Below are 16,457 nucleotides of genomic sequence, written 5' to 3' on the forward strand. Positions count from 1 at the left end.
GGAATAGTTCTTCTCTGTCCCATTTCTTCCTATATAATTGTACAGAATAGCTTCTCATATTTACTATGCTGAACTAAGCAATGATTTTTAAGTACAATTTTCTTACTATATATTTCTTTCTCTCTCTCTCTTTTTTTTTTTTTTTCTGTCTTTTGAGGGCCACACTCTTGGCATATGGGCATATGGAGGTTCCCAGAATAGGGGTCTAATCAGAGCTGTTGCTGCCAACCTACGCCAGAGCCACAGCAATGCCAGATCTGAGCCGCATCTGCGACCTACACTACAGCTCATGGCAACCCTGAATCCTTAAGGGTGAGCGAGGCCAGGGATCAAACCCACAACCTCATGGTTCGTAGTTGGATTCATTTCCGCTGTGCCATGACAGGAACTCCTCTTACTGTATATTTCAAGACATCTCCTAAGGTTTTCAAAATTCATTTCACTATGGTTTTTCTAAGTTTGTAATGTATTTTTTTCCCAAATAGATACCATATATGCTTCAGCTACTGAGATGGAAATAGACACTGAAATCATAGGCAACAAAAGCCAAAATAGACAAAAGGGACTATATCAAATTTAAAATCTCTGTGCAGCAAAAGAACAATTAACAGTGAAATGGCAACCTACGGAATGAGAGAAAATATTTGCAAATCCTGTATCTGATAAGGGGTTAATATCCAAAATATAAAGAGTTCCTACAACTTAATAGAAAAATATCCTGATAGAAAAATGGGCATTTCTTCAAGGTCATACAAATGGCCATGAAAAACCTATGAAACAAGCCTATGAAAAGATGCACAACATCACAAATAATTAAAGAAATGCAAATCGAAACCACAATGAGCTATCACCTTACACTCATTAGGATGAGCACTATAAAACAACAACAACAACAAAAATAATGTGTTATTTGGATGCAGAGAAATTAGAATTCTTGTGTATTAATCAGTAGGAATGTAAAATGGTGCCATCACTATGGAAAACAGTGTGGCAGTTCTTCAAAAAATTAAAAATAGAACTACCATATGATCCAGCAATCCTACTTTTAGGTGTGTATCCAAAAGAATTAAAAGCATGATCTTGAAGAGTTATCTGTGCACTCATGTATATATCAGCCCTATTCATAGTAGCCAAGAGATAGAAGCAAGCAGAGGTCTACGGATGGATGAACAAGTAAAGATATGGTAAATACATATGAATGGAATATCATTCAGCCTTAAAAGTAAGAAAATATTGGCATATGTCACAACATAGGTGAACCCTGAAGACATATGCTGAGTGAAGTAAGCCAGTCAACACTGTATGACTCCATTTACATATCTAAAGTAGTCAAACATACAGAAACAGAGAGTAGAATCGTGATTGTCAGGGGCTGGGAGGAGGGGAAATAGGAAGTTGTTCAATGGGTATAGAGCTTCAGTCTCACAAGGTGAAAAAGTTCTAGAGATCTATTGGACAGCAGTGTGAATATAGTTAATCCTACTGAATGGTTAAGTGGTTAAAAATGGTTAAGATAGCAAACTTTGTATTATTTTACAATAAAAAATATATATTTTGTCTTTTGTCTTTCTGGGGCCACACCCACGGCATATGGAGGTTCCCAGGCGAGAGGTCTATCGGAGCTACAGCTGCCAGCTTACTCCGCAGCCACAGCAATGCCAGATCCTTATCCCACTAAGCGAGACCAGGGATCAAACCCGAAACCTTATGGTTCCTAGTCAGATTCGTTTGTACTGCGCCAAAATAGGAACTCCCCTAAAAATATTTTTAAAAGATGAGGTTCCCATCGTGGCATAGTGGGTGCAGCCCTAAAAAGAACGGAAAGACAAAAAAAAATTTTTTTTAAAGAAGAAAAATAAATAGTGGTGCATTGAGTTAAGGAGGGTCTTGGGGGAAGGTAGAAAGACCCTGAGAGCCAGCCCACAGCAAATCGAAAGGTTTACCGAAAGGTAGGGTTAAGAGTGCCAATCTGGGCAGCTCAGGTCTGGATCCAGCTCCACAGCTTATGAGCTGGGCAACATTGTCCAGGTATTTAACCCTGAGCCTCAGTTTCGTCATGTGTACGAGCATTTATCTCCAGGGTTGTTAGGGCACTTAGATGAACATACGTTAAAGGCTTAGGAACTATGCCTGCCATCATAAGAATTTAATAAATGTTGGATTATTCTTATTCTCTCAGAATGTCAACTACTTAAGGGAACACAGACTGTAGCATTGGACAGATGGTTGTTCCAAGAATAAACATCTTCCATATATAACAAAAGTGTAGAAGGCAAAACACATCACCACCATTCTTGAAAGATTTAGTTGTAACATAAGTGTAATTAATTAAGTGATCTATTTGTAGTCTGACAAATTCAGAAGTTTATTTAAAAAAAGAAATGTTGAGATCAGAAAAGGTCACTCTTCACACTATTTTATTTTATTTTATTTATTTATTTATTATTATTATTTTTTGTCTTTTGAGGGCCACACCTACAGCATATGGAGGTTCCCAGGCTAGGGGCTGAATTGGAGCTACAGCTGCCAGCCTACGCCAGAGCCACAGCAACACCAGATCCAAGCCACATCTGTGACCTACACCACAGCTGATGGCAATGCGGGATCCTTAACTCACTGAACGAGGCCAGGGATCGAACCAGCAACCTCATGGTTCCTCGTCAGAATCGTTAACCACTGGGCCACGATGGGAACTCCACACACTATTTTATAAATGTATAAATATATAGAAATATATATGTTTAAAACTTTTCAGAAAAAAGGAATGAAGCGTGTGGGGGGAAGAGTAAACTTCCATCTATTCTCTTAGGTTCTATTTCTGGGCCGAAAATTAAACAGACAAAAGACAGATTAACAGATGGAAAAGCATTTTTCAAATTTATTTAATTTTATGTGTGTGCATAGGAGTTTCCAGAAAGAAAATGAAGAAGAAGCCACTAGGTACAAAAATTTATATCCCTTTTTACACGACGAAGGATAAATTGTGGGGGTGTGACAAGACAAATATATGATATCACTTATATGTGGAATCTAATTTAAAAAGGATACAGAAGAACTTATTTTTAAAAAAGAAACAAACTCACAGATTTCAAAACCAATCATACCATAGGTTTACCATAGGTGGAGCCATGGAAGGGAGGGCAGGAGTAACATATACACACTACTGTATAAAGTAGATAATTAATGAGAACCTACCATACATCACAGGAAAATCTACTCAATAGTTCATAATTACGTTTATGGGAAAAAAGAATGGGAAATATATATATATGATTCATTTTGCTGTACACCTGAAACTAATACAGCATTGTAAGTCAAATATACTCCAATAAAATTAAATTTTAAAAAGAGAAAAAAAGACAAAGGATCTTGAGCTACAGGCAGTAAATTATGGAGCAGTGCCTAGGAACTAAATGGGGGAAACGAATGGAAGATTGGTTGTTACTTGAGAAGATCTCTTCATACAGGCCCATTTCAGCATCAATTTCCAGTCTCTGATGCTAAGAATATTGTCTTCCTGGTACAGAGAGGGCACCTTTTTTGGGAAATTTCAGGTCCTGCTTGGAGGTAGAAAGGGGGAGACCTTCCTGTATCTGCTGTTTCTCAAGTGTATTCCGCTTAAAAGAATCGGCCAAAGCAGCCTGTTTTGGAAAGTTACATTCTGAACGCTTCAAAAGAAAAGGTGAGACACTGTTAGTATCAAGCTCTATTACATCTAATTAATTTAAGCACTTTGGCACCGCTGAAAGAAAGGCAGTCAGATTAACTCAGGAGTATGGAAGTACCTCCCCTCCCCACTTAGCATCGCCTCCACCTTCACCACCTCTTTTCCCAGTAGGTCCTAGAATAGGATATAAGAATTTAACGGACGGTAAAAGTGACAGTTCAAAATGGTGGGAAAAAGGAAGGATGAGTCACTTAATGATTGTGGGGCAAGTGGCTAATGTTTTGGAAAGAATAAGTAGACATCTGTGTTGTTATCAACTAAAATAAATTTCAGCTCAACTGAAGGCTTTATTGTAAAAGTATGAAACCTCATGATGAGTAGGAGGAAATACAAGTGTGTGTTTATTTGATCTTGGGGTGGACAAGTGTTTCTGAGCATAAAAGCAAAGAAAATTAAAAAAAGAAAGGACTGACCTATTTAACCAGGTAAAAATTAACTCAGGAAAGAACACTGTATACAAACTTTGTGTATATAGGAATTGGTCGATTTTGATCTGTAACTGTATTTCCAGAAATGCATTCTAAACAAAATAGTAAATATTTGTGTAGAAGGATGGCGACTGACATGTTACCTATAAGAGTAAAACTATCCAAACATCCTAAATATTCCTTAATAGGGAAATACTGAAATAAATTACCTTGCTGTTCTATATCCATCTTGAACAAGTCAAGAAGTGGCAATAGAAGCATGTTTAGGAACATAAGTATAAATACCATAATCAGCAAAACAAAGAAATTAAGTGGTTGCTCTGGAGAATGAGAATTTGTGATAAATCAAGACTTTGAGGGGCATAATTTTATGCCTTTCAATACTGAATTGTAATTGATATACATCTGTTACTTTCCTACAAAAAAATGTAAGAATAATAAAATTGTATAAGTAACAGGATTCTAACTTTATAAAATCATCAGAATATAAAGGCCTAGAAAAAAGAAATACTCATGTTAATTGTGATTTTTCACTGGTTGGTGAAATTATAGGCAATTTAAAAAATGTTTTTAGGAGTTCCCGTCGTGGCGCAGTGGTTAACGAATCCGACTAGGAACCATGAGGTTGCGGGTTCGGTCCCTGCCCTTGCTCAGGGGGTTAACGATCCGGCGTTGCCGTGAGCTGTGGTGTAGGTTGCAGACGCGGCTCGGATCCCGCGTTGCTGTGGCTCTGGTGTAGGCCGGCGGCTACAGCTCCGATTCAACCCCTAGCCTGGGAACCTCCATATGCCGCGGGAGCGGCCCAAGAAATAGCAACAACAACAACAACAATAATGCCGAGGGAGCGGCCCAAGAAATAGCAACAACAATAACAACAACAACAAAAGACAAAAAAAAAAAGTTTTTAGCATTTCTGTATTTCTGAATTTTTAATAGTGAATATAAAGTTCCTTTATAATCAGAAAACTAATTGGAAACAAAATATGCTACTAATGTTATTACAAAGAAATAGAATTGTAGGCGTTCCTGCTGTGGTACAGTGGGTTAAGAATCTGACTACAGCAGCTTGGGTTGTGAGTTCCATCCCCAGCCCCACACGGTGGATTAAAGGATCCAGCATTGTGGCAGCTGCAGCGTAGGTCACAACTGTGGCTCAGATCTGATCCCTGGTATGAGAACCCCATATGCTGAGGGGAGGTCAAAAAGGAAAGAAAAACACTTACTAAAAAAAGAAATAGAATTGTATCCTTTCTACTGTAAATATTACTGATTTGATTATCTTATGTATAATCTGATATGTATCCATCAGCCCCCTCCCCCTGCCCCGGTAAGAAACTATTTCCTACACTATGTCTTTCTCGATCTTTGTTAAATCAAATAGAACACTGTGGATTCCCATAAATAAGCCATCAGGTAATTGTATGCTGTTGGTCTAGATGTCAACCTAATAGATTGGTAGCCCTTTAGAGTTACTGCTCATTCAACCAAGTATTAAATGGGATTTCCAAGCATTCACTTAAGTGATGAGTTGGCATAACCTAGGTTTCTAATTTTAGTATTTTTTTTCCCTAGAACCTGCAGCAAATGCAAATTCCCAGGCCAGGGAGCTGCAGCTGTGACCTATGCCACAGCTGCGACAACACCAGCTCCTTAACTCACTGCGCTGGGTGGGGGACTGAATCCACACCTCAGCAGCAACCCTAGCCACTGCAGAGACAATGCTGGATTCTTAACCTGCTGTGCCACAGTGGGAACTCCTACTTTTAATGTTTTAAAAAAGGTATTTTGTCACAAAAATTACTGTGATACAAAAATTATTTTGATGTATTTACCCCCCAAGGCAATATGCAACAGATTTCTTCCTGGAAAGGAATAACTGTGGGAAATACTGCCTAACAGTTAGCCAAGTGCTAAGACTGCTTAAGTATAAATTCAATGCCAGAAACATACAGGTGGACAAGGATTTAAGACAACTCTTAATTGTCTTTCTCAACACATACTTGCCTTAAGCAATGGACAGAGTCTTCCAAAGTGACTACTGACTAGGTATTAAATAAAAAAAATAGGCAAGGCTGAAAAAATGTGATATAGGAATCCCTGTTGTGGCTCCGTGTGTTAAGGTTCTACCATTGCCGCAAACTGAAGAGTAGGTCACAGATGTGGCTCAGATCGTGGGTTGCCATGGCTGTGGTGTAGGCCTCAGCTGCAGCTCCAATTCTGCCTCTGGCCTGGGAACTTCCGTATGCTGCAGGTGTATAAAAAGAAAAAAAAATGTGATATAACCTTGCCATCCCCCACCCTTCAAAAATAGAATAAAATAACTAATGATACTTGAGGCTCAAATAAGCTCACAATTCTAGGAAATCATCAACTGTCAAGAATTATGAGTTCTCCATTGTCCCTTCTGAGTACATCCTTATTCCTTCCTCTGGCCCTAGGCTGTCAGGCAGTTGGCTATATTCACCATGATTTTCCCTTTCAAGGATGACTTTAAACCCAGGTTTTGTCATGGGACCAAAGCCTTGCTGTCTTCCAGCCTGTTGACTACAGGAAAGTCCGTGTGAAACAAGTTAAAACAGATGCCTCATCGATGGGCATTTTTGTGAATTACTAGGAAACAGAGAAGCTCTCTTTCCAGGTATAATTGCTTCTGTGCATCAGTATCAAGGAGAAGGTCCACTAGGAGATAAAATCCACTTAGAGGAAAGCAAAGCTGAAAGAAGGAAAGAGGAAGAGGCAGGGAGGAGAAGGGAGTAGAGTCAGAGACATATTACTAATGACACTGGATGTGATAAAGAGGAGGAAAACTTTACTGAGTTAAACCACTGATATATTTTTTAATTTTTATTTTTATTATTTTTTCTTTTTACAGCCATACCTGCATTATGGAAGTTCCCAGGCTAGGGGTCGAATCGGAGCTACAGGGGCCGGCCTACATTTACAGCAATACTGGATCCGAGCCGCATCTGCGACCTCCACTGCACCTGTGGTGACACCGGATCCTTAACCCCTGAGTGAGGTTCTTGGACACTATGTCAGGTTCTTAACCCCCTGAGCTGCAATGAGAACTCCATAAGCCATTGATATTTTAGGGTTTTTACAGCAGTTAGCACACCCTGATGAACAGGTCCCACCAAAATGTATATAGTAACATGTCCCTCCGTCCCCAGTGGTTTTAGAACTCTGGATCATCTACCCAGTCTATGTTTCCACTTTAGAATGTAGTTAAGGACACACTTTTTTGGAGGAGGTTTAATATGTTAAATAAAAACTCCAAACCAGTAGTTATTATAAAATATAGTTTAATTTCACTCATTATTTACCACAAAAATTTAAAAAATACCAACATACAGACAAAAGCAAGTGAAATGAGAAAGAGCTAAAAATTGTACAAAAGGCAAACCTAAGGGAGTGCCCATTGTGGCTCAGTGGTAACAAACCTGACTAGTATCCATGAGGATGTGGGTTCAATCCCTGGTCTTGTTCAGTGGGTTAAGTATCCAGTGTTGCTGTGGGCTGTGGTGTAGGCTGCAGACGTGGGTAACTCTGATTTGACCCCTAGCCTGGGAACTTCCATATGCCACACATGCAACCGTTTAAAAAAAAAAAAAGGCAAACCTAAACTCAGGATTGAATGAGCAATGACATACACCAAACACTCCCAAATGAGTTGAGAAAGCATCATTCTAGGATGGATGGATTTTCTTTCTAAAGTCAGCTTTTATTGGAGCTACATCTGGAAAGTTCTCTAAACCAAAATTCTTATTTTATGTGGAAAGGATCTCCCCAGACTTTTCTTAAAAAGCATTTCTTAAAAAACAGAGGCAGACTTATTCTGGACACAAAAGTCATAAATGCCTTTCTTCCTCTCCTTGGAACTTGGGGAAAAAAAATCATCTAATGACAACAAAGCACTATAGGGATGGGAAAGTGACACCTAGTGGCCACCCAGGAGGTTTTCTTTAAGCTTCTGATAATTCTAGAGCATCCCGCTGTACCCACAATACTGTGCTTGGTAAACCTGAGTCTCTAATTCCAGAGCCCAGCAATGACCTAACTGAGTGGTAGATTCCTCTTTAGAGCAGAATCTGAAACTGGACTCACTGAACATGATATGATACATAGAGAGTGGCTATTTTAAACATCTGTGCCCTGGACTCCACAGAAATTCCTCAAAGTTTTTACCAACCAATGAATACCACCTTTTCCCATAGTGACACTATAATTAGATACTTCCTTTAATTCCATTTACTTACTGAAAGTTTATTCTGTATCTTCCTATTTGTCTTTCTGTTTCTCAGTGGATTTCCAAATTTAGTGACTACCATACAGTGTCAACACATACCTCAACTTTCATTTGATTTCGGGCTAATAAAATATCTAACATTTTCAAGTTTACTAATTTCAAAAAACTTTTATATGTGATATGTTGATAGAGGTTCACAGGTATTTGTACTGAATTAAGGATGAATTCATGTTCTTTAAACCATAGATAGCATTTAGAGGTAAATAGCATACTTATTGTATAACCTTTGGTCTGCTTAAATAATACCCACTTAAAATGTTCTAGAGGAGGGAATTCCCGCTATGGTACAGTAGTTTAAGAACCTGACTGCAGTGGTTTGGTTTGCAGTGGAGGCACAGGTTAAACCCCTGGCCTAGTGCAGTGTGTTAAAAGGATCCAGCATTGCCGCAGGTTGCAGCTGCAGCTCAGATTCAATCCTTGGCCCAGGAACTTCCACATGCCACTAGTGCAACCATAACATTGTTTAAAAAAATGTTCTAGAGTGGAAATATAATGTGTGCCACCTGTGTAATTTAAAGCTTTCCAGTAGCCATATTAGAAAATTTTTAAAATTAATTGTAATGTTTCATTATGTCCAAAATATTATTTGAACATGTAATCAATGTAAAATTGCTAATGTGATGTTTTGTATTTTTTTTCATACTAAGTCTCTTAAATCTGGCACGCATTTTATGTTCACAGTCCAGCTCAATATGTATTGGCCACGTTTCAAGCGCTCAATAGATGACGTAGCCAGTGGCTATCATACTGTAGGACAACATATTTCTAGTGTCTAATGTTCAAGTCCCGTGGATTAGAATCACAGAATCAGAACTGGAAGTAAACTGAAAGATCAAACCTCTTTTTACATATAAAGAAACTCAGGTACAGAGAGGTTAAATGGCTTGCTTGAGCTCACACAGATACATTTAGGTTGAGTGGGCTCTTCTGATTCCAGGCACTCCTCCTACTCCAATATATTATTGTAGGCAATTCTTAGAATTAAAAATAGAGTATTCTTTTTATGATATTTTCATTAAACTTGTAGATATTTTTCAGTAAAATGCAAGCAATTAATTGGTAAGAGAAAAAAAGTAATATAGTGTAAACCATAAAAATACGGCACTCCCAGTAGCAATCAAATGCATTTTGAAGAAAGCATTGAACTTAGAGCTACAATATCTTACAACGCATGGATTGGATTCTGGGTCCAGGGTGAGAAGATAAATATCAGAGAGGGCTACTAAGGGATCCAAGCATTCAAGTGGCTTTCCGCCCACAGGTCTATGGAATGACCCCTTCCCTTGCAAAGAGAGAGAATTGCTACTATGCAAGCAGCAATAGCCAACTTCAAGAAACTCTGCATCTCAGATCCTTACTTCATTAGGGTTTGCCCCACCTGCTTTGGAGGTCATGTAGCCCCAGTGACCTATCTTGCTGTCACTAGCTTAGGCTGACTCTGGAGATCTAGCCCATCCTGCAGTGGTTCAGACCCCTAAAGTGCTAACCTTTGGAGGCAGATCTCTCTACCCGACTTGGAGAACAGATGTGATCGTTCTTGCCTCTTCAGACTTAACTATCATGCTTAGGCTGCTGCAAACCAATCTTCTCCCATCTTCTGGGGTTTCTTTGGCTTCTTCTAAACATGGATGTCTCTCAAGTCCTCAAATGTCAGAACCAGGAGTGATACTGTCCCTTTGACATGGCTGATATATTGTATCAGCTCAAGACAAGGGGCCAATACATCCTTGCCCTTGCAGTGCCAATGTCAAAGTGGAGGGACTTTTGATTTTGGTTGTTGCCTGTTGCTGTGATTGCCATTGAGGCAATCTCCAAGTTCAAATTTATTACTTACAGCCTGAGGAAACAGGCAAGGTCAAAAGAATGCTTTGTTGTGGAGAGGGGCTCAAAGGGAAATCTGTTGGAGAGTTACAACACCACGTAGAAAAGGAAAACTGAATTTGATCCCCACATCTGACCCTCAGGTTTTCCCCATTAGTCTCCTAGCCTATCTTACTTTCATTTGTGGGGCACAAAAGAGAATATATGGGAACACACTCGATAAACTAGAAAGCACTATTAAAACCATAGGTTTGATGGAAGTTTGAGCTTCAAAAAGATAAATGTACATACAGTATTTTAAATATCCTCAATTCTTACACTGTTTGAGCCACCTCTAGATTAATTATTGGTTTAAAAATGCTCTCGATTTTTAATTACAGCTAGAAGATTGGTTTTGAAATTTTCTCATTGCCTCATGATTTTAAACATGTGTTTATATCATTACCTTTGGTTACAGGCAATGGTAACTGTGACTGCCTAATGATTTAGAAAGCCAATGTCTAGTTTCTAAGTCAGTTAACTAATCATTTAAGCAGCAAGACTATTGCTTTCTCAAATGTGTATAATGAAACTGGTTTATACACATTAAACATTAAAAGACCCAAGAACTTAATAGTGATGTTACACAAGGCATTGAATCTTCCTGGGCCTGTTTCTTCCTCTAAGACTAACCCATTGCTAAATACCTTTTCAGCATCAAAAACATGTTCTATCTGTAATAAAACTCTTGAGTGGTTATATTCTTTAAAAAAAGAGAGAAAAATTTACATGCAAAAGTTAATCACTGAGATCTTCCCTTTTCAGTAAGCAAAGTTGAACTCTTGGCTTTTTTTTTTTTTTTTTAAGTTTTAAATAAGAAATCATCTTACTTAAAATCCATCTCAAAGTGCTCGACTGAGCATAACTACCCTGGCTTGTGCTTGCTTAAGCTTACAAAGACTGAATACCGTATTCATTGTAGTTACCTCTACAAATTTGCACTGTCCCTTTAAATGTCCAAGTACTTACTTATTTTCTTAAAGTGGCTAAGCCCTACCCTCAATTAAGGAAATATACAAGGAATGGAAATGTTCCACATTACACAAATCTGTTATAAATCAATTATAAATGAATTTGAGACACAAGGAAAATATCAGTACATTAGATTCTTCAAACTCAAAACAACTGCATCAAAAAACTAAAGCAAAACCAAAGCAAGATATACGTGATATTCTTGGTTAGAAAGATTTAGCAAAAATATAGCAATTAGTGGGTTTTAAGCCATTTCAATGAGTAAAGTAGTCTATAGAAAATTCTGAGAATTGGAGGAGAAAAATCATATTTCCCCCTATCCCTGTGAAAGTCAGTTTCAAATATATAAAAACTGGTAGAACATGATTAGGAATAGAAGATAAAAATAGTAACAATACAGTACAGTAGAATAAGGTCTTTTGTAAATGAAATGCTTTAAAATGTTTCTCATTGCTAGAGTTAAAAATCAAATGCTAGAGGGTCCAGTGGATGTCGCTGAAGTCTCCAGGGTCTCCCAGGCCCCCCTCTGCTTCTAAGTAATTCATGAAGGCAGCCATGGCTGTGTCATCGTTATCACAGAGGGCATCAAAATCCAGCTGGGCACCTTCTCCTATTGAATTAAAATACAGGCCTGTGTAAGTACACGTAGAGGTTAAAAAATGAATATCATCAAAAATGGCAAAGCCAGGCTAGGATACCACACAGCATATTATTGAAGGCAAAGTATTTGTTTTAAATTGCAGAAGTCCAATATACTTTTAAATGGGTCACCTATTTTTATAACAGTCTGCTGTCAGATAGATTGCACTTAGATGATCTGATGCACATAAGTGAGCTGGTCTATGAGTTTTCTAATAGAAAATAATAGCACTAACATGTACAGACTCCCAGAGAGTTGGAAGTGAGGGGCTAGGGTTTACTCTGGTATGTATATAGAGCCTGGAAGGAAAATTTTAACTTTAAATCGGCCTTGTGAAAATAGTGCTTCTTTAACCCCAAAACGAAAAGGCTGAGACAAAAGACTATCTTCCAAAAATTTAAAAGACTCTTATAAAAGGGGCAGTCCAGGAGTTCCCGTCGTGGCGCAGTGGTTAACGAATCCGACTAGGAACCATGAGGTTGCGGGTTCGGTCCCTGCCCTTGCTCAGTGGGTTAACGATCCGGCGTTGCCGTGAGCTGTGGTGTAGGTTGCAGACGCGGCTCGGATCCCGCGTTGCTGTGGCTCTGGCGTAGGCCGGTGGCTACAGCTCCGATTCAACCCCTAGCCTGGGAACCTCCATATGCCGCGGAAGCGGCCCAAGAGATAGCAACAACAACAACAAAAGACAAAAAGACAAAAAAAAAAAAAAAAAAGGGGGGGGAAGTCCATATATATATATATATATATATTTATTTATTTATTTTTTGTCTTTTTGCTATTTCTTTGGGCCGCTCCCGTGGCATATGGAGGTTCCCAGGCTAGGGGTCGAATTGGAGCTGTAGCCACCGGCCTACGCCAGAGCCACAGCAACGCGGGATCCGAGCCGCGTCTGCAACCTACACCACAGCTCACGGCAATGCCGGATCGTTAACCCAATGAGCAAGGGCAGGGACCGAACCCGCAACCTCATGGTTCCTAGTCGGATTCGTTAACCACTGTGCCACGACGGGAACTCCAGAAGTTGCCATATTTTTTTTTGAAAAAGGAAATAAAGAGGAGCTATGGAAATGGTATTTAAATCAGAGATCAGGAAGAGGTCCTAGAATTTTAGGGTTAAAACACAACTACAGATTAACCAAAGTTTTCTAGATATCTTTCAAAGTACAACAGAATTTGAGGTGATTACTCTGTGGGTCTGTTTGAAGCCATTAAGCAGCTGCAAATCCTATGATTCTCTCTCTCTTTTTTTATGATTCTCTTCCCCCCCCACCCCCACGTGCCTAATTTCCCCCCCTTTTCAGCTGCACCTTCAGCATATAGAAACCCCTGGGCCAGGGATCTTAATCTGAGCAATGCCAGATCCTTAACCCATTGCCCCAGGCCAGGAATCGAACTGGCAGGTCAGCAAAAACAAGCCAGATCATTCGCCCTCTGAGCCACAATGAGAACTCCTGTGATTCTCTTTAACATACATTTTCAGTAGATCAGTCATTTATGAGGGGTATAAAACTGTGTCACTTCAATTTACTTGATTTAGACTTTGCATAAACTTAGTTAAAATGAATAATTACATTGCAAATGTTTTATGAGTTGTGTCTTTAAAAATTCTTTTCTTTTCCTTGAGAATGAACATTTTTCTCTAGATCTAAAAGCTCTTTTAACTTTTATTTAAATTGTGTGTTTTAATAATGCCCATAACGGATTCTGCTGATAATCAAATTTTTAATGACAGGTCCACTAAGTAGCATTAACTTAAAAATAGCAGTATAATTATTATATTTAGGATTTTGAATGAAAAAAATCTTTTTTAAATTGAAGGATAGCGATTTGTAATGTGTTGTTTCTGGTGTATAGAAAAGTTATACATATATCTTTTTTAGATCCTTTCCCATTATAGTTTATCTCCTAAATTTTTATTATACTATAGTTGATTTACAGTGTTGTGCCAATTTCTGCTGTACCCACTCATAGTGACTCATTCATACATATGTATACATTCTTTTTCTCATATGATCCTTCCATCATGTTCTACCCCAAGAGATTGGATATAGTTCCCTGAACTGTACAGTAGGATCTCATTGCTTATCTAAGTGTAATATTTTGCATCTACCAACCCCAAACTCCCAGTCCATCTCATTCCCTCTCTCCTCCCCCTCGGCAACTACGAGTCTGTTCTCCATGTCCATGAGTCTGTTTCTGTTTTGTAGATAGCATCATTTGTATTATATTTTAGATTCCACATATAAATGATACCATATGGTATTTGTCTTTCTGACTTATTCACTTGGTATGAAAATCCCTAGTTGCATCCATGTTGCTGCAAATGGCATTATTTTGTTCTTTCTCATGGCTTAGTATTCCATTGTATATATATATATATATACCACATCTTATTAATCCGTTCTTCTGTCTATGGATTTTTAGGTTGTTTCTGTGTCCTGGCTATTGTGAATAGTGCTGCAATGAATATACAGGTGCAAGTATCTTTTTGAATGAAAGTTTTGTCCAGATATATGCCCAGGAGTGGGACTGCTGGATCATACGGTAGTTCTATATTTAGTTTTCTGAGGAACTTCCGAACGGTTTTCCACAGTGCTTGTAACAATTTACATTCCCACCAACAGTGAAGGAGGGTTCCCTTTTCTCCATACCCTCTCTAGCATTTGTTTTTGTTAACTTGTTAATAATGGCCATTTTGATTGGTGTAAGGTGGTACCTCATTGTAGTTTTGATTTGCATTTCTCTAATAATTAATGATGATGAGCATTTTTTCATGTGCCTACTGACTATATGTCTTCTTTGAAGAAATCTATTTAGATCTGCTGCTCATTTTTCCATTGGGTTTTTTGGTTTTTGTTGTTATTGAGATGCATGAGTTGTTTGTATATTTTGGAGATTAGACCCTTGTCAGCTGCATTGTTTGCAAAGATTTTCTCCCATTCTGTGGGTTGTCTTTTTGTTTCTTTAATGGTATCCTTTGCTGTACAAAAAGCTTTTGAGTTTAATTAGGACCCATTGATTTATTTTTGCTTCTATAATCATTACTCTAGGAGGTGGATCAAACAAAATGTTGCTATGATTTATGTCAAAGAGCATTCTGTCTATGTTTTTCTCTAGGGTTTTTTTTCAACTATATATATTTTATTACTCAAATCAATTTATCACATCTGTAGTTGTATAATGATCATCACAATCCAATTTTATCGGATTTCCATCCCACAACCCAAGCACATCCCCCCACCCCTCAAACTGTCTCCTCTGGAGACCACAAGATTTTCAATGTCTGTGAGTCAGCATCTACTCTGCAAAGAAGTTCAGTCTGTCCTTTTTTCAGATTCCACATACCAGTGAAAGCATTGGATGTTGGTGTCTCATTGTATGGCTGACTTCACTTAGCATGATAATTTCTAGGTCCATCCATGTTGCTAAAAATGCCAGTATTTCGTTCCTTTTAATGGCTGAGTAATATTCCATTGTGTATATGTGCCACATCTTCTTGATCCACTCCTCTGTTGATGGACATTTAGGTTGTTTCCATGTCTAGGCTATTGCAAATAGTGCTGCAATGAACATCGGAGTGCATATGTCTTTGCAAGTCATGTTTTTCTCTGGATAGATGCCCAGGAGTGGGATTGCTGGATCAAACGGTAGTTCTATTTTTAGTTTTCTAAGGAATCGCCATACTGTTTGCCACAGTGGTTGCACCAATTTACATTCCCACCAACAGTGTACTAGGGTTCATTTTTCTCCACACCCTCTCCAGCACTTACTGTTTGTAGACATTTTGATGATGGCCATTCTGGCAGGTGTAAAGTGGTACCTCATAGTGGTTTTGATTTGCATTTCTCTAATAATGAGTGATGTTGAACATCTTTTCATGTGTTTTTTGGCCATCTGTATGTCTTTGGAGAATTGTCTGTTTAGATCTTCTGCCCATTTTCTGATGGGGTTATTTGTGGGGTTTTTTGTATGGAGCTGCAGAAAGTGTTTATAAATTCTGGAGGTTAATCCCTTGTCAGTTGATTCATTTGCAAAGATTTTCTCCCATTCTGTGGGTTGTTTTTTTTTGTTTGTTTGTTTGTTTTGTTTAGGGTTTCCTTCGCTGTGCAGAAATATTTATGTTTAATTAGGTCCCATTTGTTTATTTTTGTTTTTATTGTCAATACTCTAAGAGGTGGATCTGAGAAGATATTGCTGTTGGTTATGTTAGAGAGTGTTTGGCCTATGTTTTCCTCTAAGAGTTTTATAGTGTCTGGTCTTATATCTAGGTCTTTAATCCATTTGGAGTTTATTTTTGTGTATGGTGTTAGGAAGATTTCTAATTTCGCTCTTTTCCATGTGGCTCTCCAGTTTTCCCAGCGACACTTATTGAACAAGCTGTCCTTGGAGTTCCCATAATGGCTCAGTCGTTAACGAATCCGACTAGGAACCATGAGGTTGCAGGTTCGGTCCCTGCCCTTGCTCAGTGGGTTAACGATCTGGCGTTGCTGTGAGCTGTGGTGTAGGTTGCAGATGCGGCTTGGA

At 38.5% G+C, this 16,457-nt stretch overlaps 1 protein-coding gene across 13 annotated transcripts in view; it reads right to left on the minus strand.

The window, feature by feature from the left end:
* ARNTL2 (aryl hydrocarbon receptor nuclear translocator like 2) overlaps positions 1-16,457 on the minus strand; it is a 195,791-nt gene that overhangs the window by 55,660 nt on the left and 123,674 nt on the right. For 6 of the 13 annotated variants that reach the window (XR_002344063.2, XR_014803683.1, XM_084956487.1 and 3 more), the window contains one exon: positions 7,441-11,903. The exons of 6 other annotated variants lie outside the window; for them this stretch is intronic. Coding sequence is in view for 4 of the 7 variants with exons in the window: in XM_084956487.1 (XP_084812613.1) it covers positions 11,767-11,903 (137 nt within the window). In the remaining 3 variants the exon portion in view is untranslated. Of the gene's footprint in view, positions 1-7,440; positions 11,904-16,457 lie in introns of those variants that run through there. One more of the 13 variants, XR_014803684.1, reaches the window with a different exon arrangement.

The sequence above is a fragment of the Sus scrofa genome, chromosome 5 (genome assembly GCF_054392235.1).
Source record: "Sus scrofa isolate SSC_HxYL_T2T_F1_AM1 chromosome 5, Sscrofa_HxYL_maternal_Yorkshire_Landrace_v2.0, whole genome shotgun sequence".
Taxonomy (NCBI): Eukaryota; Metazoa; Chordata; class Mammalia; order Artiodactyla; family Suidae; genus Sus; species Sus scrofa.